The following is a 23,938-nucleotide window of genomic DNA, read 5'->3' as shown; positions in this document are numbered from 1 at the left end:
TCCCTAAGGTCCTTGAAGCAGGTGTCCAACCTGTGTGAATTGGTGGCATTCTATAATTAACTAGCGGCCCAGTGCATGAATTTGTTCACTGGTGGGGTCCAGCCGCCTGCCCCAATGAGAGCCGATCAGGGCTGGGGTGGGGGTGGGGGGAGGGGATGTGGGAGGTTGGCTGGCTGGCCCCACCCTCAATTGAAGTGTGGAGGGCCGATTGGGAGCAGGGCTGGTCAGGGGGAGGGGCTATGGGCAGTTGGCTGGCTGGCCCTTCCCCCTATCAGGGTGTGGGGGCCGGGGCTGCGGGAGGTTGGGGGGGGGGGGCAATCAGGGCCCCAATAAGGCTGATTGGCCGCTGCAGTGAGCATCATAGTGACTGGTCGTTTCGGTCGTTCCGTTGTTCCGGTCACTTGGCTTTTATATATATAGATAATAATAATAAAACAGTTACTGTGCATTGTATGATATGTGCTGTGCTGGTATTTTATTTAATCTGCTCAACAGCACTGTGAGGCAGGTGGGATTATAGTCCCCATTTTCAAGGAGAGATAGCTGAAATTTAGGCCTATTAAATTCACGTCACACAGTTAATAGATGGCAGAGCATGAATATGAACTCATGTTTGCCTAACTTTAAAGCCTCTGCTAAGTCCTGTGTTTTTACTTGCTATGTGGATGTAGGTAAGTCATTTAATCTCTTTGAAGCTCCCTTTCCCCATCTGTAAAAATTTTGACAGTGGTAGAAAGGATGATAAAGGGCCTCCAAAGTCCCTGACGCACTGTTGGTGCTCCGTAAATAGTCCAGTTTACTTTCTCTGGGTCATTTCTTTCTCAGGGCAGAAAAGACTATGTGAGAGGAGCTCCCCTCTAAAACGACTGAAGAAAATTTATCTTTGGGCATTTTCTAGTTAGAGTAAAGTGGGAGAAGCCTAAGTCTATGATGTATTTTTTCCCTTATAGTCTCCCCTGCATCCTCCCTCTCCCCCCCCCCCCCACCAACACACACACACACAGTCTACCCATCTGCATCAATAAACAGAAGCTCAGTGGTAGTTCCAACATGTGCCGCCATGTATGCCTGCAACTTAAGGGAGACCACAAAGCAGTGCTTTTAAAGAAGCATACAGCTATAGTTAAGTTTATGGAAAATTGGACAGCAGCACTGAAAAATGCATTTAAAGATCAAAAGAGAAGCATTTGCTTCTGATTAGTTTGATTTATACCGGGCTTGACCCAGGAGCTTCCCACAACTGTTTCCTTCCTACAAATTGTGCATTTATGAAATACACACACCCTTATGGCTGTCATATAACATGTACAAGATTTACTGATGACAGAAACTTGTTACTGCTTCAAACAAATGCAAGCTATTTAGACTTGTACAAACAAAGGAAAAATGAATTATGCAAATAATGAGTGACCTTGTCGTTTTTCCTTAGCCGCTCACAATTCATAAGAATGCTGCATAATACCCAATTAAGGGGGGGAATCTATCTTTGTAATGAGTTCATGGCTTGGGGAAATGGTTCTGAGGATAAGTGAAGCTTAGGAGTATTCAGTGATATGCGACCTATACAAGTCTTAAATTTGTCTCTAGGCATTGGTCCTTTCCCACTATACATACAGCATTAGTTCAGGCTCTTCATGATCTTTAGTTTTAATCATGTGCTACAAAGCCTGAGCATTGAATAATTTAGAGATTAACAAAAAAAATTAATGTAAAAAAGCCAAGATAATATTACTTAGTTAAAAAAACTGTAGGCAAAAATGAGTTTGACCGTTTAATAATAAAAGATGATACAGATGGTGGTGGGTATTTGTTTCCATGTCGATAATTTATTGAGAAAGGGTTGAGATTAAATATAATTAAACTCTTTCTAATACTCAATAAAGTTACCAAGGGGTATTGTGATCCTAGGAAAAATATGTTACTAACTATCCAAACTGGATTTACTTTGTCCTATTGGAAATGTGGTTTGATTTTTTACCTTACTTAAGTCAGTTCAGCCTAATGATTAATTGAAGATAATCATTTTCAGATTAGAATATATTTTTCTCTCTTTGGTGAATTAAGTATTCTTCTAGAATTGAGTATATTAAACTGATGTACTGATTTATTGATTTCTCCTTTATTATGATTTAATCAGATATTCTAATATCTGCAGTAATCAAGGCTCTTGGAGAAAAGCAAATTATTTTAAAACATGATTCCCGACCTTATGGTGCTTGTTTTAAAATTAGAAACCAGTGGTGACAAATTATAGATGGCATGTATTTCAGGGCTACGGCTTTATTCTGCATTGTAAGAAGAAGATATTTGGAGATTTTTCACCCTTATTTTAACATGATTGGAGTCCCAGTGTGAAATAGTAGTAGGGCCACCATTATGAAATGTGAAGATGGAGGAGTGGGGAGGAATATGGAGCTTCTTGCAATAGGCTTTAGGCAAGATCAGGGTGACAGATGATCATGGTGTGGACTAGCATGGGAGGGGAATGAAATTTAGTAGCTTCCCTAGATGTGGTACTTGGAAGAGGCATAATTCACAGGAGTTATAGGATTTCTGTGCTCCACTATCTGCAAATAAGAGGGTGGCAGAGTAAAAGCAGCCCTAAAAAGGTAACTTTGAGAAGTTGGTTTTGAACATCTTGAGGTCATAGGATCTTAGAATCTAGTGAGGCAACTAGAACAATGGGGTAAGAAAAATTTTATCTAGTAATGACACTGGATTTGATAATTTTCTTTCTACATTGTTCATTATCTTTATATTATTACAAGACTGGGAGTATTTAAATTGCTTTTGTTGGGTACATTTAGAAAAATGTTCCATAGGTTTCAGTGTTTCTATATTAAGGCTACTTTATGTTAAAAATGGTCATGTAATTTAGCTATGTTCTGTTTTTTATTTTTATTCTTTTTATGCTTGCCTTTCTTGGCTAAAGTAAAATCTAGGATAAATTATATTTATACTTTCTCTTTATTCAGTATTCAAACTTTAATTCATTTGTTGATTTTAATAGGGAGTAGATGTTCCTTTGTACTGTCATCAAAGTCTTCAGATTTGACTCCTATTTTGGGATTAGACCTATACACCCTTTGTGCATGCAGATAGCTGACAAATATGTAAACTTTTAAAACTGGAAGGGATCCTAGGAGGGCCTTTGAGATCATCTAGTACAGCACCCATGTTTCTCAGATTAATAATCTGAGCTCAAGAGAATAGTAATAATGCCAACATTTATTGAGTTGTAATCTCACATAGTCATTATAATAATCCTGTGAATAAGTCCCATAGAAAACTATTGACTTGAACTATTTTCTTTGCAAATGTCTTTTACAATTTAAACAATTTAGTTCTGTACATTAGAGAAGAGCAATTATTATTTCTGTGTTAAATTAAAATCGTATATCTGTTAGATTTTACATATTTTACATAATTTTAAGATATTTAAATTAATAAAAAGAAATGCTAATTATTAAATGATGGGCCACATCTATTATTTAATACAGCGGTTCTCAATCTGTGGGTCGCGACCCCTATGCTTTAATTATGTTCAATATGTAACAATGAAAATACATCCTGCATATCAAATATTTACATTACGATTCATAACAGTAGCAAAATTACAGTTATGAAGTAGCAATGAAAATAATTTTATGGTTGGGGGTCACCACAACATGAGGAACTGTATTAAAAGGTCGCGGCATTAGGAAGGTTGAGAACCACTGATTTAATATATAGCCATGCGCTGCTTAACAACTGGGATCCGTTTTAAAAAATGCTTTGTTAGGTGATTACATTGTTGGGGAGAATGCCATAGAGTGCACAAACCCATATGGTATAGCCTACCACACACCTAGGATGTGTGGTGTAACCTATTGCTCCCAGGCTACAAGCCTTTACAGCAGCAAGCATGTCAAACTCAAAGGCTAACACGGGCCAAATAAACAAGGTTTAAGTTTATGTGGACCACAAAAAAAAAAAAAGCTTCAATTTTCATAGAAATGTAGGTTTACTTCGATAGAGACATGCTGAATACAAAGGGCTGAAATAAATGAGTAATCGTTAAAATAATAGAACATTTTAATAAAAATTAATATTTTTCTTGCACATTAACTTACGAGACACTGAATAACTGCACAAATTAATAAGCGTAATGCAAATAAGCCTATTTTTCTTGTTCTCTGAAAGTGAAATATTTCCTGTTGGGCACATCAAACAAGTCAGCACAAGACTAATTAATTACTTGGCAATCGGCTGCTAAAATACTCACTGCTAGTATTAATGGAGAGAAATGGTGCACCTTCACGGAAGGTGCATAAGGGAAATGAATACAACACAATTATAGTAATCAGTCATTAGCGAACATTGTAGCTCGTTATTAATAATTATGCATAACAGGATATTGTAAAAATTAAGTTATGAAATTTTTATTGAAATGTTTCTTACATACCATTATTTTGGCTGGGCCACAAAAATATACGTTGTGGGCCACATGCGGCTGTGGGCCGCGAGTTTGACATGCTTGCTTTACAGCATGTTACTGTACAAAACTACACAAGGTTAAGTTAACCCTTTGAGTGCCAACCAATATCCTAGGAACTATGCTAAAATTGCCAAGGCATTTTTGCTAATTTTACAGCAGTTTAGGAAAAAAATTATGAATCGCAAGTAAATGAAGTTACATATTCAAAAACTTAAGGAAACCTTTACTACATTGACATATTTAGCAATATCATCATCACTAATAAAAGCAGACTTAGACCTGGACACCATTTCGAAGCTTTGATAGCGCTCCCAGCACTTTTGGCGAAAGACAGGAGGAGTGCGATTGCGCTCCCTGGCATTCTAGGGGTTAAATCAAGCACAAAAGAAAGAGATACATGCAGTCAAGACACTGGTAAACATGAGATACATGAAGCTGCTACTTCCCTAATCTGGCATAATATTTTACAACAAACTCTTTAGTATAAATAAAAAGAATAGAATCAAACAAAAAGTGTAGTACAGTAAATACATATGATTATCAAGTATTACATAGAGTACATAATTGTATGTGCTGTACTTTTATAAGACTGGCTGCACAGTAGGTTTGTTTTCACCAGCATCACCGCCAACACATGAATAATGGGTTGGGCTACAGTGTTACCACAGCAATGATGTTACTAGGCGATAGGAATTTTTTAGTTTCATTATAATCTTATAGGACCACTGCTGTATATACAGTCGTTGTTGACAGAAATATTCTTACGCAGTGCACGACTGTAGTAAAACCATGTCACTTAATGTACTTGTTAATAAAAGACTTTTTCCTAAATCCAAAATAGACATATTCCTTTTATATTTTAAAAATACTGCTGAAAAGGTATTTTTAAAAATATATAATAAAGTTCTATCTTAATTCTTTTATTCTTGATCCTGTGATCCTGAAATTCAATTCATTTAATTTTCATTAAATTTCGAAACTACTTCGACAGCCATACAATGTATGTAATAAATGGTGTGTATATGTATACATACATACATACATACATATATATATAATATAGTTATGTTGTTAAGTTGTATGTGAGTTAAATTTTGATCTGTTTTGTTAGTCTGGAAATTTTATTTCTCTAGTGTCAACATTTTATTAATTTTTCTTTACCTTCAAATATCTGGGCAGCTGAAAGGAATTGTTTTTTTCTATTAGTACTAAAAGGAAAACAAAATCACTATACTGTGTATATGAAAGAATGTTTCATTTGAGAAGTTTGAAATATTTTTTGTATCTTATAGCTGTTAGATTTTACATATCCTTGCTCAAATAGATATTTTTTCTAGTAGAATATTTTACAGAGAAGGGCAGAAAGATTGGAGATTAAAGACTGTAGTACACAAAAAAAAGTCTGACAGTCTCAAACACACTGGTTTCCTTCCCCGCCTAAGTGCCTGGAGCAGGAAACACATCAGTAGAAAAGATATTTGGGCCTGTGATCTAAAAGAATTCACCCCCCCCCCCCCCGCCCCCCCAGCACTGGATGTGATTTGGACTCAACAGGAAGGATTGTTCAGTAGATCCTCCACTTGTATTACTTTTTGTGCTCAAACAAAAATGCAGCTGTCTAAAGAATTTTAAAATTACTTTTAAAAGCTAATATTAAATACCGTATTAAGCTTACGGTCTTTTTCTTTTGCTAATATGTAGTTTTCTTCACTACTTCTCTTCTTCATTTGTAACAGTCACACATTACTGTTACACAATAAAGAAATGGAGAAATTATCAGGGAACCTTTCTCATAAAATGATTTTAGTTATATAGAGCAGATAAGAATTTAAGAACATAAACATGAGTGTTATTTAATTTTTAACTTTACCTGTTAAACAAGATAATTTTTACTTTATTAGTTTATTAATATATATTTCTTTTGATGTAAGCAAAAGTATAATTTTCATCTGTGTATATTATTTATTTCTTAACAAGTGACACTCCTAATTAAATTTATTTATTACAGTTAAAAGATGGTGGCAAAGCATCTCAGGCAAATGTGAGAATAGGCGACGTGCTTCTTAGCATTGATGGAATAAGTGCCCATGGAATGACTCACCTTGAAGCCCAGAACAAGATTAAGGGTTGTACAGGCTCTTTGAATATGACTCTGCAAAGGTAAGTTGCTTTTTGTTTGGTTCTGAGACAGAAAGCAACTCAGGAATGTGTGTTCATGTATCTGACTCATGGTGTTAATTAAAAAGCACTTTTTACTAGCCTTTTTTCAGGTAAATAAAAAATATGATGGCTCAAATTGAGTTATCGAGCAGTATAAGAATTAGTAAAAGCTTTGGATTATTTCTCCATAAGAAGGCATGTATTCTTTTTTTTTTTTTTTTAAATATATTTTATTGGTTTTTCAGAGAGGAAGGGAGAGGGATAGAGAGCCAGAAACATCGATGAGAGAGAAACATCGATCAGCTGCCTCCTGCACATCTCCCACTGGGGATGTGCCCGCAAACCAGGTACATGCCCTTGACCGGAATCGAACCTGGGACCCCTCAGTCCGCAGGCCGACGCTCATCCACTGAGCCAAACCGGTCTCGGCAGAAGGCATGTATTCTTATAGTGACAAAAATTGTGTATAGCTCAGTAAGTTTAAGAAGTCCTGACATTTCAATGGAGTGCAGGCTAAGAATCCTTATTATATTTGAGAGTATTCTTTTAAGCTATGATTTGACTTTTCTTAGTATGTCTTTTTTCTTTGTTTCCTGGGTGCAAAGTAAATTTTTAATATACTCTTATGAAGTTCAGATTTTCTGAACTTCCTTTTGTTTTTTAAAGTTACCTGTCCTTAAGTATAAAATAGCTAATCACTCTTTGATGATGATGTGTGAGGCATTTTGAATATCTCAACATTTGACCTACATTGAAATCACCTGGATTGCTTGTTAAAAATACTGATAGGATTCAGAATATCTGCAAGAAAGAACCAAGAATTTTATATATATTTATTAAATTTTATCAATCCTCACCCGAGAAAGAAAGAGAAAGAGAAACATTGATGTGAGAGAGAACATCTATTGGTTGCCTTCCGTATGCTCCCCAACTGGGACCAAACGCACAACCTAGGTATGTGCCCTACCTGGGAATCGAACCTGCAACCTTTCAGTATACAGGATGTTGCTCCAACTAACTAAGCCACACCATCCGGGGACAAGAACTATCTATCCTATCTAATAAAAGAGAAACATGGTAATTAGCATATGACCGCTCCCCTTCCCATTGGCTAATCAGGGCGATATGCAAATTAACTGCCAGCCAAGATGGCGGCCAGCAGCCAGGCAGCTTGAAACTAACATGAGGCTTGCTTGCTTCAGTGACGGAGGAAACCAACGTTCCCCGCCTGCCTTGCCGGCCTCTGAGCTTGCAGTTTGAAACATTGTTACAAATATAGAAGCTAAACAAAACCCCAGAAACCTGCTTTTAGCAAGCCGGGATCTCAGAGCTGGAGTTGATACAGTGTTTCGATTATAGAACACAAACAAACCAGATACCTGCTTTCAGCAGCAGAGGCCTCAGAGCTGGAGTCAGAGCTAAAGCTGGCCCAGAATAAAAAAAGAAAAAAAAGAGCAGTTGGGAGCTTCAGTCACCCGCCAGCCTGAAAACAGCCCTCAGCCCCTCACCCAGACTGGCCAGGCAGCCCAGTGGGGACCCTCACCCTGAAGGGTGTGTGACCAGCTGCAAACAGCCATCATCCCCTCATCCAGGCTGGCCGGGCACCCCAGTGGGGACCCCCACCATGATCGGGGACACCCTTCAGGGCAAACCAGCTGGCCCCCACCCATGCACCAGGCCTCTATCCTATATAGTAAAAGGGTAATATGCCTCCCAGCACCAGGATCAGTGGAGCCGCGAGGCCTCCTGGCACCGGGATCAGCGTGACAGGGGGCAGTGCCCAAACCCCCTGATCGCCCTGCGGCTCTGTGTGTGACAGGGGGCGGGGCCACAACCTCCCTATCCATCCTGCTCTGTTCATGACAGGGGAAGGCGCTCCAACCCCCTGATCAGCCCTGCTCTGTGCCTGATAGGGGGGAGCTCCCCAACCCCCTGATCGCCCTGCAGCTCTGTGTGTGACAGCGTGCGGCGCCCCAACCCCCTGATAGGCCCTGCTCTGTGTGTGACAGGGTAGAGCCATAACCTCCCCATCGGCCCTGCCCTGAGTGTGACAGTGGCGGTGCCCCAACCCCCAGATTGGCCCTGCTCTGTGGGTGATAGAGGGCGGTGCCCCAACCCCCTGATCCGCCCTGCTCTGTGTGTGACAGGGGTGGTGCCCCAACTCCCCTATTAGCCCTACTCTGTGAGTGACGGGGGGAGCTCCCCAACCCCCTGATTGACCCTGCTCTGTGTGTGACAGGGTACGGAGCCCCAACCCCCCTGATGGGCCCTGCTCTGTGCGTGACAGGGGGTGGCGCTGCAACCTCCCCATCGAACCTGCCTTGAGTGTGACAGGGGGCGGTGCCCCAACCCCCCAATTGGCCCTACCCTGAGCATGACTGAGGGTGGCATCACAACCTCCCAATCCGCCCTGCTCTGTGCATGACGGGGCGGCGCCCCAACTCCCCAATCGGCCCTGCTCTGAGCCCGACCAGGGGCTGCACCTAGGGATTGGGCCTGCCCTCTGCCACCCGGGAGCAGGCCTAAGCCAGCAGGTCGTTATCTCCCGAGGGGTCCCAGACTGCGAGAGGGCACAGGCCGGGCTGAGGGACCCTTCTCCCCCGCCCCCCCCCCCCGAGTGCACAAATTTTTGTGCACCGGGCCTCTAGTATATATATAAAAGCCTAAGCGACCGCCTGGCCATTTGACTGTATGCTATGATGTGCAATGACCACCAGGGGGCAGACAATCAATTCAGAGGCATGGAAACTTGGAACAGATTGATGAATCTCATAGGCAAGGGGGTCAGGGGGAAGGCCAGAAAAGATTAACCAAAAATCTTATATGCATACTAGAGGCCCTGGTGTACGGATTCGTGCACAGGTGGGGTCCCTCGGTCTGGCCTGCGGGGATCGGGCTGTGACTGGCAGTCTGAATCCCCTGATGGGTCCCGGATTCCCAGAGGGTGCAGGCCAGGCCGAGGGACCCCACCAGTGCACGAATCCGTGCACCAGGCCTCCTCTAGTACTTTAATAAATTCCTTGTGATTATTATGAATTGTAAAGTTAGAAGCACTGCAGTATCTTGGCTATGGGAAGGAGAAAGAAGGAATGAAGAGAGGGTGATTGAGTGTAGCTTTGAACCTTTAGGTTTATAAGGAAGGTGGCTGTCATTTACCATGTGGCTATGGAAAGTTTTAAACAAGTCTTGTTTTTAATGATTCCAAAAGTGTTTCTAATCTATAAAATTTGGAAAACACCTTTACTCCCCCTAACATCTCAAAGTCTCCCATAAATTATCTTGTGTATTGTAAATCTTTTAAGAGGGGAATAACATGTGGTGCCTTCCAAACGTATTTAGCTGTGGCCGCTTTTTTGAGTCTCTCCTGGGACTATTTAAAGGATATATACAGGGTAAATTATATGTACTTGTCTGGAGTATCGATTTGGTCTTAAAACTAAATAGTAAAATTTTTTATGAACTTAGACTTACAGATTTACTTTGATGTATCATGATTTTCTAACCAGTTTCTTTTTCCCCCCCTTGAGATAAATTCCTTTCAGTAGGACTGTTGAGTCAAAGGTTGTGCGAATTTAAATTTTGATAACTATTAGTTATACATTTCAATGCGTATAAAAGTAGTCAATGTGAAGTACAACCTTGCTAAAAAGTTCTGTTTTGATAGTATCCTTTCTGCCCATAAATGAAAGTACTCATTTTTATTTATGGGCATTTTTACTAAGTATGATTTTGAAAGGGAATCAAGAAGTCAAGAAGCTTAACTTGCGTGAGATATTAACAAAGCAAAACAAATACAGATGAAGGTGGTTTGTTTCTCAAATTCTAAAGCTGAAAGTTTATGTAGAATATAAGCTCTTTTCTTGGGCTGTATATCATTTCTTTCAAACCAGCCTACTTGTTTTCATATTGTGCTCCCTATTTTATGTCTCAGGACCTAGTATTTATTTTCTACTAGAGGCCTGGTGCACGAAATTCGTGCACTTGGCGGAGGGGGGGCAGGTCCCCTCAGCCTTCCCTGCACCCTCTCGCTGTCTGGGAGCCTTTGGGGGATGTTAGACTGCCGGCAGTCAGACAGTCAGACATCCTTAGTGCTGCCGTGGAGGCAGGAGAGGCTTACACCACTGCTACTGTGCTCTTCAGCCATGAGCCTGGCTTCTGACTGAGTGGTGTGCCCCCTGTAGGAGAACACTGACCACCAGGGAGCAGCTCCTGCATTGAGCGTCTGCCTCCTGGTGGTCAGTGCGCATCATAACGACCGGTTGTTCAGCCGTTCGGTCAATTTGCATATTAGCCTTTTATTATATAGGATTGAAACCATTTCTAGGTCCCATAAGAACAGATGAAAACCAGAGGTTATCCTGTTTGGATACCTTTCCAGTTTGAGTAGTAATCTGCTGTTGCCTCTAATAAAGATTCTTTTAAGCTACTTAAATACATTAATTTTGTCTTCATATTTCTGAATATCCAGGGACCCAAAATACGAGAGAGAATTTTAGGGTGCTGTTGTAACTCATTGTAATTCTTCTCAAGTTTTTGAGTGCTTCTTGTGTTAGGTAATGTCAGCTTCAGTTATTTTTTTGCCTCTGAACTCCTATGACAAGTTTATACCATTTCATTCAGTATTTAAATATGCACTAGGCATAACAAGTCAGATTCCATGATCTATATACAAATAAACCTAATTAGTTAATAGTCATACCTAATATTGCCTATGTAATTAACTAATTACTCCCTGTGTATTAGTTCTATTTCTCCAGCCAGGCTTCTTGAAAGCAAAGACCATGCTTTTTGCATTATTTGTATTTGTTTAGTTTTGTATTTTTAATGTCTAATAAATATTTGATGGGTTTTCCCCCCAAACTGGAATCATTTATTTATTCCACAAATATTTTTTGAGCTCTTGCTTAGTGCCAGGCATTGTTACAGATCCTGGGGACCACCATTGGACAGAACAGATAAAAATTTCTGCCTTCTTGGTGCTGACTTTTATATTGCAGAGGCATACAAGAAGTAGAAATGTGTAGTAAATCACGTGGAGATAAGTGCCATGGGGAAAAATGAAGCCCATAATGGAGATAGGAAATGCAAGGGTAGGGAATTGCAATGGAAAACAGAGTGGTCAGGAAAGCCTCAGTGAGAAGGTGATTGGATATCTGGGTCCTGAGTGTCCCAGGCAGATGGAAGAGCCTGTGCAGCAGTGGCCCTGCCAGGGAGGCTGGTGTGCCTGGAGTGAAGCAAGTGAAGGCAGACTGGTAAGAAGTGAGGCCAGAGAGGTAGCAGGAAATGGGTGGGATGTTGTGTAGGGCCTCTGGGTTATTGTAATATTTATAATCAAATTTCAGTGTTCCTGGGCTTATAAAACAATTGTGAGAAAGACTTGGAGAGTTCCAGCTGCTTGGACAGGGTTTGGAAGAGAAATGACTTCATTATTGGAAAGAGGGGCTCAAAGAAGGAGCAGACTAAGCCTGTCCCAGTCTTTTTTTTTTTTTTTTTTGTTCCAGTCTTAATAGTGGCAGCTCTGCCTTTTCCTGTAGAAACACTGGCTGCTTACCACTTCTGTGGCATTCCTGCTCACCTCCACCAAAGAATTCCAAGGGGAGAATATAAGAGAGAAAACCCATTTTTGTTTTTCAAAATGAACACTGCTGGCAATTTTGTTTTGTGAATTTTTTGCATAAATATTGTTATCTATCTATTAATTTACAAAAATCATGGTGATTACCAGAGGGAAAAGGGGTGGAGTGAGGTAGAAAAGGGTAAAGGGGTAATAAATGGTGATGGAAGGAGACTTGACTTGGGGTGGTGAACACACAACATAAAAACAGATAATGTATTATAGAATTGTACACCTGAAATCTATATTATTTTATGAACCAACTAGAGGCCCGGTGCACGAAATTCGTGCACTGGGGGAGGGGGGTGTCCCTCAGCTCGGCCTGCGCCCTCTTGCAGTCCGGGAGCCCTCAGGGGTTGTCTGACCTAAGCCGGCAGTCAGACATCCTTAGCGCTGCCACGGAGGCGGGAGAGGCTCCTGCCACCACCTCTGCACTCGCCAGCCGTGAGGGCTTCTGGCTGAGTGGCCACCAGTGGGCAGCTCCTGCATTGAGCATCTACTCCCTGGTGGTCAGTGCCTATCATAGCAACTGGTCGTTCTGCCATTCAGTTGATTTGCATATTAGCCTTTTATTATATAGGATGTCACCCCAATAAATTCAATAAAAATTAAAAATCTATCTCTGCTTTAGGTCCAATCTCAGTATCCTAAATAGAATTTAAGAGGGAAAAAGTAAAATGAAGATACTTGATTAAGGTTATTTATAACATTTTTTTCTATCTAGGGATATGTAATAAACCAAACATTATCTCTCTTTGATATCCTAAAACAATAAGACTTGACTCACTACACTCTGGATAGCTAATGAATGCAGAGGTTTAGAAGTTTTCATTTTGATTTGTCTTTTATCCTTGAAAAGGATTTGGGGGAAAAAATTTCTGCAACTGGTACTGATTCTTTTTATTTTTTTTTAGTCCTCACCTGAGGACATGCTAGGGGAGAGAGAGATAGGGAGGGAAAGGGATAGAGAGAGAGGGGAACATTGAACAGTTGCCTTCTGTATGTGCCCTGACCCAGGGTTGGACCTGCAACCCAGGTATGTGCTTCTGATCAGGGACGATGCTTCAACCAACTGAGCCACTCCAGCCAGGCTGGAACTGATTCTTGAGTACTATAGTTTACAATGAAAAATTCTATTTGGAATTATTTGTCCTCTTGTGCAAATTAGGCAAATAGCAATGTGCTTATTTTTAAATATCGAAACTCATTTTACCTATGCTTTTGATCTGAGTCAAGGTGGATCATTTAAAAAACTATATTATTTTAGCTAATAAAAGAAGAAAATACCTTTTTAAAGCTTTTCTTTCTTTCCCCCTCTTTCTCTGTTTCTCTGCCTCTCTCCTTCCTTCTTTCGTTTGTTTGTTTGTTTGTTTTGTTAATCCTCACCCAGGGATATTTTTCCATTGCTTTTTAGAGAGAGTGGAAGGTAGGAGGAGAGACAGAGAGAGAGAGAGAGAGAGAAATCTATACGAGAGAGACATCGATTGGTTGCCTCCCCCACACCCTGACCAGGGCTGGGGATCAAGCCTGCAACTGAGGTATGTGCCCTTGACTAGAATCAAACCCAGGACCCTTCAGTCCATAGGCCAACATTCTATCCTCTGAGCCAAATCAGCTAGGGCACCTTTTTAAAACTTTGATGTCCAACAACTCTGTTAACTATATATTAGAGTTTGAGTCTATGAGTAAGATTTTTTACTATTTCAATCTATTTCCATAATTCTCCACATGACAGAAAAACTTGCTAGTAGCTTACTGTATGAATTGGGGCAAGATGCTAAACATCAGGGCCTTAATTTTCTTGACCATAAAATGAGGTCATGGGTGATTTCTAACTTCCTTTAAATTCGGATTCTTGTTCTGGTTTTTTAGCTGTAAAATGATAAGTTCCCTAGAGCTTGGTATTAGATCAAACCAACTTAAGTTTGCTTATTTTGGCTGAGAGAATCAGGAAATTGGACTTTCTTCATTGTAGTTATCTTAAACTGTGCCAGGTTAGCAAAGTGACTTGTACTATTCTGCTGACTTTAAGATGAAAGCTTGGTCATATGGATATTCAAAAAGCATGAAATCATTTAAAAATACTTTATATATTTGTTCTTATTTTATATTTTTAAATTAATTCTGTTAGAATCACAGAGAATGAATATAGCTTTACTAATCTTCCTTGTTTTTTACATTATTGGTATTGGCATATCCGTGTTTTGTTTTGTTTTTGTTCCTTAGAATTCATTTAGTGTGTACCTTGTTATGATTGGAAATGAAAGATGTAGAAGGATTGAGTTTTGCAAAATATTGATGTACTCCCCCTTCTCCCTTATCCTTCAAACAACAACAGAGAAAATTGTCAGAGGTCCAGTAACTACTACTAATGAATGACAGCTTGGAATAATTTAATAGGTACATTTTGTTACGATAAAAAAGAAAAAGTAGCCCTTGTACAGTCTGAGGCTCTTAGCCGTCTTTTGTTTCATTTTAATGATTGCTTAACATTCTATTGCTGTTAGCTTTATGAGTTCAACTGTGCTCTTTCACTAATAGCATAGAGGCCAGACTTCAGAAAGTATTCTTTTTTAAAATCAAAATTTTCAGTTATATCTGGGATATTTCAATTCATACGAATTAAAAGATGTTTAGTTCAGTTTTCTTTTCATTGGAGTTGGATGTTATTCCATTTCAGGTTACTTTTTCCCCTGGGTATTTTACATGGTTTCCTAAATGTCTGCTCTACAGTTTAGGTTTTACTGTTTTTTGTTTGCTTGTTTTTTGTTTATTTTTGGTCTTAGTTTTAGTTTTGGTTTTTAATTCTTTGGTTGGAGGATGACTATTTTTCAGTAGGATTGAGTTTGATTGCATCCTCCCCCATTATTAAAATTAGAAGTGCTACTTAGGAAAGGAGAAGACAAGCACACACTGACATCTCTTTGTGCAAGACTTTTAACATATATCATGTAATTCTTATATCAGTTCATTGAGGAAGGAGTTAACATGCCCATTTTCCAGATGAGTACATTATGGCTTTGAGAATTTATGTTACTTGCCTAACAAACCCAAAACAGTTCAAAGCCTATGCCCTTCCTACTTTCTCTGTGTAGCAAGGGGCTTAGTGACTGTAGTTTCTTAATAAAATTTGGTAAGATAGACTCTTTGACTCTTGTACTTGTAAACAACAGCATGCCTGTCCAAAATGTACTTTACATTTTCAGTCTTACCTGTCAGTATTCTATAATAAATATTATACCTAAATTATTTTCTATGTGCTTCATAGACCCTATATATTAGAATGAAAGTAAGAGAAAAAAAGGAGGTTTAATAGGCTTGTGGGCCACCAGATAGGAACATTCATTTGGATACTGACTTATGTATATGGCTGCTGACCTTTATCATAATGTACTTTTTTATTTTTCCCTCCCAAATTTATAAGCCTATTGACTATATTTGCTAATTTATTTTCAAATTTAAAGTTTAAAGACTTAGTTTTTCAGTAGGCTTCTGTCATTGGGTTCCATGAGTAATTAAGGATAGAGGCAGGAATTTTTGCTCAATAATGACACTCTAGAAAAGAGACTGTCGATCAACAAATCAATCAGCATGTGTAGAAGTATTTATCTGATATCTCTTTTTCTTTTATTCAGTGTGGATAAAAATTTTTAAAAAGAACTTGAAGGCTCATGCTAGTTCATCTTTTTTGATAATCTGTAGTAATTTGAACATAGCAGATTTGGCAAACATAGGTTTGTCAAGGTGGACTTTACATTTTGAAATTTTTTCTTTTGAACTTTGCATCTTGAAAGTGTTTGGTTATTTTTTAACATAAAAGTCTTATCCTCTGAAGGAAAAATTATTTCAATGTGTAATCTTTGGGGAAACAATCCTAGGAAGCATTAAAAAATCTGTTTAATTTTAAAGCTTTATTGTAAAATTTTAACCTGCACAATTTTTTTCGTATGTGAAGAATTTTTAAGTAAGTTCCCAAAATGGAAATATAAGGAAGGAGAATGGTAATAACACTGGCTTTGAAATAAGGCAAACTTGGTGCAAACCTTGGTTCCACCACTGTTTAGCTGTGTGACCTTAGGCAAGTTATGTAGCTGACCTTCAGTTAGCCATTTGTATAGTAATAACTACCTTAAAGGGCTATTATAAAGATAAAGTGAAATAGCACATGTAAAGAACCTAGGACATAATAAAGATAAGTTTTCTCTCCTTTCCTCCTACTTCTCTCCTCAGTTGACATGTGAGTTTTAATAAGAATATGCATCGTAAAGTTACTTCCGGAAAACCATATTTATTTTATTTCTTAGCAACAAAATGGGTGTGACTAGAGAAAATGAGAGGGCAGTGTGGTAAGTAGTTATCTGAGAAAGTCAGATGATGATCAAGTGTTAGAAGAAAGGCTTGTTTAGTCGAGTGAGTGATTTTGATCATACAATTGTAATTAAAGCTTTTTAAAAGAGTGGTTACAAACATTATGTTTACTGCCTGCTAACTGTACTTTCATTTAAAATTACTGTCTTATCCTGTGATTTATGGCAGCAAAGAGAAACCAGGACACACCTAGTCTTGTTTGTTCTGCTGATTCCTCTTGTTCTCAGAGGAACCAGGCAGATGTAATTCTCTTAAACTGAGATTAGTTAAGTTAGAATGCCCCCCTCCCCCCAAAAAACGTTTTCTCTTACTCTCTCATCCAAATTCATGTCTATTCCCTTTAATTCCCAGAGTAACATTAAAATCAAGTTAAAATATTGACTTTTGGACTGTTTTTAATACTTTTAGAAATTTTTCTTTACATTTCATCAGTACTTTCAGTAATTCCAAAATTTTTAAAGTTGGACTTTTCCTCTAGATTTACCTTATGACTAGCAGTCATAAGGGGTAGATATAATGAGTATGATTTATGATTTTTGCCTTTTAGGAATTTATATCTTTTCATTGGGATTAGCACAGACAGAAAGCACTACAGGCTGTCCAGGAGGGCAACACTCCATTCCAATGGAAAGGTTTCCTGTGGGTGCTGAAACTTGGGCTCATCTTTGAAAGATGAGGAGGACATCTCAGGTGGAGAATACCCCTGAGGGAGTGTGGAGGTGGCCATTCCCCAGCATATGTTGGATTGAGCATGTTGATATTGACCAATTGGGAACAGAGACAAGAATAAACGGAAAGTTAGGTTAGAATAGTGCTTTGCAGGATCTTGGACACTGAGTAATAAAAGTTTTGATCAGAAAAGTGGCATTTTAAGGATGATATTTAGAGAGACTTTGGAAGAAGGTAGAGAGACCCTAGAGACAGGGAGGCTGGTGAGGCAAGTATTCCAGCGACTTGGCTTAGTGTGGGCTTGAAATGGAAAACAGGAGAAATGAGAAAAATTAGAACGTGTGAACAGTAATTCTACAAGCCACAGTAATGGTGTGGATATGAGGAAAGAGGGAAGAGCCAAAGATCGTTCAGGTTTTAGCTGCTAGACTCAGGCCTCTGCTCTTTCACTCTCTCCCTGCTCTTCTACTTACTAGTGTCTGGCTTCTCCTCCTGTCTTGTCACTGGAACTACTTCACACTTGCATGTCTCACAAATTCTTCAAACTCAACAAGGTCAAAACTGAGCTCAACACCTTGAATCACCAATTTGCACCTCCTGCTGAATTTATCTTGGTGAATGGCCCACCAGCCGCCCCATTAACCAAGATCAGAAACACCAATTCCTTGCCTGAACCTCCCACGTTCATCTCTAACCACCTGTTAGGTAGCTTGTATATGTCTTAAAACAGAGAATAGAATAGAATAAATTAGCATGGCTTCAGGCTGTGGTGGTGGGAAGAGACACAGCTCCTAGTCATAATGCCTATATCTTAAACAGAAATGTTTAAGATTCATTTGTTAGCATCTACTAATTGAATACTTGCTGAACTGATTGATCCCTGGGGATAGAAAGGAAGTCCTCACTCCTGCCCTCAAAGAGCTCACAGGGTGGACCCCTCATTTCTAACCTTCAATAAGGGCCTTAAAAAAAAAATCAAATATTTCTTGGGCAAGCCTTCCCCCACCACATTAATAATTGCAATTTTAGTAACTGCAGATTTTACAAATATTATATTGCCATTTTAAATGAAGAGGAAGATTTTTTACATCTGTGTACAGGAATCTGCTTTTATTTAAAAATCCAAATTAAATGCATGATTTAAGCAGATTTTAAACAGAGTTTGCTACATAGATGAATTTGTGGATCACTTGTGAAAACTTAAAACTATGTTACCTGCTTCAGGTATGGTTCACAGATTGGGAACCACTGGCCAAAAACATTTTAAGCCATCTGAAAGTAGACAGGGAAGCAGAGACATCCACAGGGAAGGTGAGACTGAGGAGAGACAGCCTGAGGGTGTGGAGGGAACTGGAGCCGGACATAGACAGCAGGACAGCTGGAGGAGTAGAGTAACATGAGAAGATTCTCCTGGTCATGCCTGTTTAATAGATTAAAAGGACCATGATTCCACAGCATTGAATTATACCAAATTAACCTTCATTATCATTTTAAGAAAGAAAAAAAAAAATTCAGAGATTTAAAATGAGAAGCATGCAGTGTGTCCTTGTATGAAAAGGAATAGCTGAGTAAGATGTAATGTGAACACTGATTAAATGGCAAGAAGGTCACGCCTGACTCCTGAAGGGTAGAAATAACGTTCTATTTATTACATTCTCCAGTGCCTACCACCATGTTTTGGACATAGAAGATAATAAATATTCATTACCTTGAGTTGTAGAGCATTTAAAAACCAAGTATATCTGCTACTTTTGCCTGAGAAATTTAGAAATAATTCACAAGCAGTTTATTAGTGAGATAGAGTGACAAACTGGTCATTCTTGTGTATTTAATGACAGCAGTCTCCTTGGAGTTCCAAATAAAAAATTTTGTTCAGAGCTTTTGAAAGGATTGAAATTCAAGTCACTCCCAACTGTTCCCAGTGGCTGTTGTTGCTATTAAGGGTTTCAGAGACTGAAATAGCTTAGGCTTTATATGAGTTTAAAAGTAAATGGGAGTGGTTGACTGTGTAAAGCACAGATGTGGCAGAGTATTTACACTGTCAAACTTTGCAGCTTACTTTTTCTTTAATGTATTGTAAAGCCTGCATTTTCATAGTAAGACAGCTTTATGAACAGTTTTCTCAGTGTCTCTAGTCCCAATAATTTCTTTTACCAGCCATGAACAGTTTTTCTTTGAATTTAAATGGATACAAAAAACAGTCTTTTGTTCATCTGTTTTTTGGGTGTGTATGAATTTTAGTTTCTTGGGTAGTACAGCAAGGCTTCATTTCTGCATTACAACAAAAATCTATGATAATCCTGAATTCAGTGACCTCCCTTACAGTTGAGTCTACCTTTGTCTTGATTGTTTTGGCTGAAGTGTATACTACTGTTTTCCCATGTAATTCCTCCTGTTACAATGAACATGAGGGACTTTCCAGATTCTTTTGTTTTACTGGAATTATGTTATATAGATTGTGCTTGGAAACAATGGATTATTCATTAGTTCAGAATATTTTTATTATCCTGAAAATATGTTTGGTTACCAAATTATCCTTAAAAGTAAGAAAATATTTTTGTATTTGAAAAATAAGCAAGTTAACTGCTTTTTTCAAAGTAGCATTTTAAGCTCTTGACACCTTGGATTATAGAGCAATATCTCTTTTCCAGATTCATAAATTCTCTAATGTTCATTTAGATTTCATTTTCTAATGAGAAGCCTATTCACTCTAGTGAGGCAAAGAATTTTCTCCAAGGGGTCAAAGTGAATTGTTCCTTTATTGAAATTTGCTGTGATGTTTTTAATTTTTGCTGTTGTTATATATTTACAGTGAGATTATTTTAGTAATTGCAGAAAAGAGGTCCTTTTTATTTATTCAAAGAAGCTTATATTGGTTATAAAAATACTGATGTTTCCAAGAAATTTAGATAATAGTTTTTCTTCTGAGATATCTGATGGAAAAAGTGTTACAGTTACTAGGGAAGCAATTTTTGTCTTGTTTCTTCGTACACACAGTAGGAATTCAGTAAATAAAACATATTAAAAATAAATTAGCATTTTAAATTCTTACTCTAACAAGTTACTGAGCTAGGAACTTTATATTCTTTAGTCATTTAATCTTCATAGCAATTATTGTGGCAGAAATTATCACCCCACTTTACAAAGAGGTCAAGTAAGTACTTCAGAGTCATACAACTTGTAAGTAAGCGAGCCAGAATTCAAGCTCAGGTCTGCTTCCCTCCTAACATAATGGTTTTTCTACAATATCACATTGTCTCTTTAAATAAAGGAATTAAAAATATTTTTATTGTGTAGTCATTGTAATGCCTTGGTCTAAAAGTTCATTTTGCTCTTCCTAATACACCACAAAAGAATTTTTACCATTAAATTTGTTCCATAGGAGGCAGAGCAAGAGGCAATTATGGAGACATTTGTTTGCTATTCCAGTAATTTCAAATGCCATGGAAAATACTAGCAAGAAGGCAATGAATGCTCTTTGAAAAATTTGATGTTTTCAAAGCTCACAAAATATTCCAGGAGTAATATTACCTCATTCATTCCTTTAGCAGCGCCAATGTATGCATTCTCTGGATAAATTAAAGCAGCTTTAAAAGTAACTTCATCTGTAAAACTGTTTTGCAGTTGAATTAAAATGCATGGCCAAATTCAAATATAGAGAACAGACTTGATATTTTCATAGCATTTTAGAGTTTGAAGCAACTCCAACTATCAACCAGTAGAGCTCTTAGTCCATCCATCTATGCCATTTGTCTGTATTTATACTTGGAAATTTCTTCTTGACCTGTGTAAAAATATACTGACAGTGACAACTCTGTGACAGTAGTGACACTGGGACTGGAGTTGTGCAGCAGAGGAGAAAAGGAAGAACAGACAGGTGTTAGCCTACAAGTTCATTAACCTTCTCACCTGACATGCCTGTTTCCTGCTGTATTCTCTCTCTCTCTCTCTCTCTCTCTCTCTCTCTCTCTCTCTCTCTTTCTCTCTCTCTGAAGGAAATATTTTTTTTTGGATATATTTTTTATTGATTTCAGAGAGGGAGAGAGAGATAGAAACATCAGTGATCAGAGAGAATCATTGATCGGCTGTCTCCTGCACTCCCTACACTGGGGATCGAGCCCACAACCCGGGCATGTGCCCTGACTGAGAATCTAACCAATACCTCCTGGTCCATAGATGGACGCTCAACCACTGAGCCATGCCAGCCTACTCCTACATGTGGCCTGTACTCTTCTCCATCTATTGGTGGCCTAATTACAATGTTCTTTTAGGTATCTTATGCTGAGAGTGGGAAATATGCTGGACTTAGTGGTAAATTGGTTCTAGCAAATACTGTGAATGTTAAACCAATATGTTTTCTCTTACCTTCTACTTTCTTTAAGTTGCTCATTTTCCTTCATTCCTTGCTTCCTTGCTTCCTTCCTTCCTTCCTCTCTCTCTCTCTCTCTCTCTCTCTCTCGCCCTCCCTCCCTCCCTCCCTCCCTCCCTTCTTTCTTTTCTTGCAGTGGTTCTCAACCTTCCTAATGCCGCGACCCTTTAATGCAGTTCCTCATGTTGTGGTGACCCCCAACCATAAAATTATTTTCGTTGCTACTTCATAACTGTAATTTGCTACTGTTATGAATCGTAATGTAAATATTTGATATGCAGGATGTATTTTCATTGTTACAAATTGAACATATAAAGCATAGTGATTAATCACAAAGACAATATGTAATTATATATGTGTTTTCCAACGGTCTTAGGCGACCCCTGTGAAAGGGTCGTTCGACCCCCAAAGGGGTCGTGACCCACTGGTTGAGAACCGCTGCTTTAGAGCATTGAAACCCTTCCACTTTAAAGTATCAAAAATGTCTTCTCCAAATGATACATGTCTAGAGCTTGAATAAACCATATGTAATTGAATTACATATAATAGAAAAAATATTTGTTAATTTCAGTGGACAGAGAGACCTAGAGACCTTAAAAATATGAAGTACAGCCACCTCTCCTCTCACTTCCCCCAAACATACACAGGTGGGATGAATGTGATGGCAGGAAGGAGTAGAGTAGCATTGTTCAGTCACCTGAAGTTTGAAGTTCTAAAAAGGAAGACCTATTTAGACTAAGGACAGTGAGAAAGTTTGCCAGGATCTGAGAGAAGAGAGGGCCTAGTTCAGAGTGATCCCATGCTTACATCCATAGCAAGTTAAAAGTTAGTACAGAAAGTACTCAGTTTTTCCAAGAATCAAAAGAGATGAGCTGGGCTGGAGGTTGGGATAAAGCACAAATTAAGAAGCTTGAAAGTATTGTAAAAACCTTGGCAATATATAAATGAGTCACAAGAGGTACAAAGTTTTCTGTGAAAATATATATATTTTCACAAGTGACCGCTTGACCAATTACTATGAGGTGCACTGACCACCTCTTGGTCCCTTTCCCCAGCCAGCAGGCTCCTATTGCCTGATGGCGAACAGGGACCCAGGGGTGGGGCCGGCAAGTGGGCGGGACTGGCCGACCTCTTGGTCTCTCCCCTCAGCCGTCAGGCTCTGATCGCCCAATGGCGCATGGGGAACCGGGGTGGGTGGCGGCGGGGCGGGTTGGGGGGGAGCTGGACTGGCGAGCGGGCAGAACAGCCGACCTCTCAGTCCCTCCCTCTGGCGTGCAGGCTCCGATCTCCTGATGGTGCACAGGGACCCGGGGTGGGTCACAGGGGATGCGGGTGGTGCCAGGCCAAGGCCCCTGCCCCACCGGTCGCCCCCCACACAGAGGGTGATCCGCGATGGGGGCGGGACCCCTCTTGGTCTCCCCCCCCCACCCTTCGGCCATCAGGCTCCAATTGCCTGATGGCAAGGTGGGAACCCGGGTGGGTGGCAGTGGGGGGTGGGATCAGCAGCTGGGAAAGATGACCCTGATCGCAGGCTAGGCCTAGGGATCGTACCTGTGCATGAATTTCGTGTGCTGGGCCTCTAGTTTAACTATAATGGGGTGCCAGTAACTATGCTAGGACCAGGGAATAAGCACCTAATGGGAAGAAACAGACATTTTCATTTATTTATTTATATTTACTTTTTTTTTTTTTAATCCTCACCTGAGGATAGTTTTTCCATTGATTTTTAGAGAGAGTAGAAGGGAGGGAGGAAAAGAGAGAGAGAGAAACATTGATGTGAGAGAGACACATCTATTGGTTGCTTCCTGCACTTGTCCCAAATGAGGCTGGGGATAAAACATGCAACCCAGTTTTGTTCCTTTGACTGAGAATCAAACCCAAGAACCTTTGGTGCGCAGGTTGATGCTCTGTCCACTGAGCCACACCGGCCAGGGCAGAAACATACATTTTTATAATACAGGTTGATGATTATTAGAATATGGGTATGCATCTAGAGCAGGGGTGGGCAAACTTTTTGACTTGAGGGCCACAATGGGTTCTTAAACTGGACCGGAGGGCCGGAACAAAAGCATGGATGGAGTGTTTGTGTGAACTAATATAAATTCAAAGTAAACATCATTACATAAAAGGGTACGGTCTTTTTTATTTTTAGTTTTATTCATTTCAAATGGGCTGGATCTGGCCCGCGGGCCGTAGTTTGCCCATGGCTGGTGTAGACGAAGGAGGCAAAAAAGATGTCCCACAAGGGGAAGCTTAAATATTGAATGGGAGTTTGCCAGGT

The 23,938-nt window shown here is 39.4% G+C and overlaps 1 protein-coding gene across 6 annotated transcripts in view; it reads left to right on the top strand.

Moving 5' to 3' along the window:
- PDLIM5 (PDZ and LIM domain 5) overlaps nt 1-23,938 on the top strand; it is a gene marked incomplete at its 5' end in the record, with an annotated part of 212,340 nt that overhangs the window by 62,680 nt on the left and 125,722 nt on the right. For all 6 annotated transcript variants that reach the window (XM_081109306.1, XM_081109307.1, XM_081109308.1 and 3 more), the window contains one exon: nt 6,486-6,637. In XM_081109306.1, coding sequence (XP_080965432.1) covers nt 6,486-6,637 — 152 coding nt within the window. The remainder of the gene's footprint in view (nt 1-6,485; nt 6,638-23,938) is intronic.

Source organism: Myotis nattereri, assembly GCF_964212035.1.
Source record: "Myotis nattereri genome assembly, chromosome: 1".
NCBI lineage: Eukaryota > Metazoa > Chordata > Mammalia > Chiroptera > Vespertilionidae > Myotis > Myotis nattereri.
This window is presented reverse-complemented; position numbering and strand designations above follow the sequence as displayed.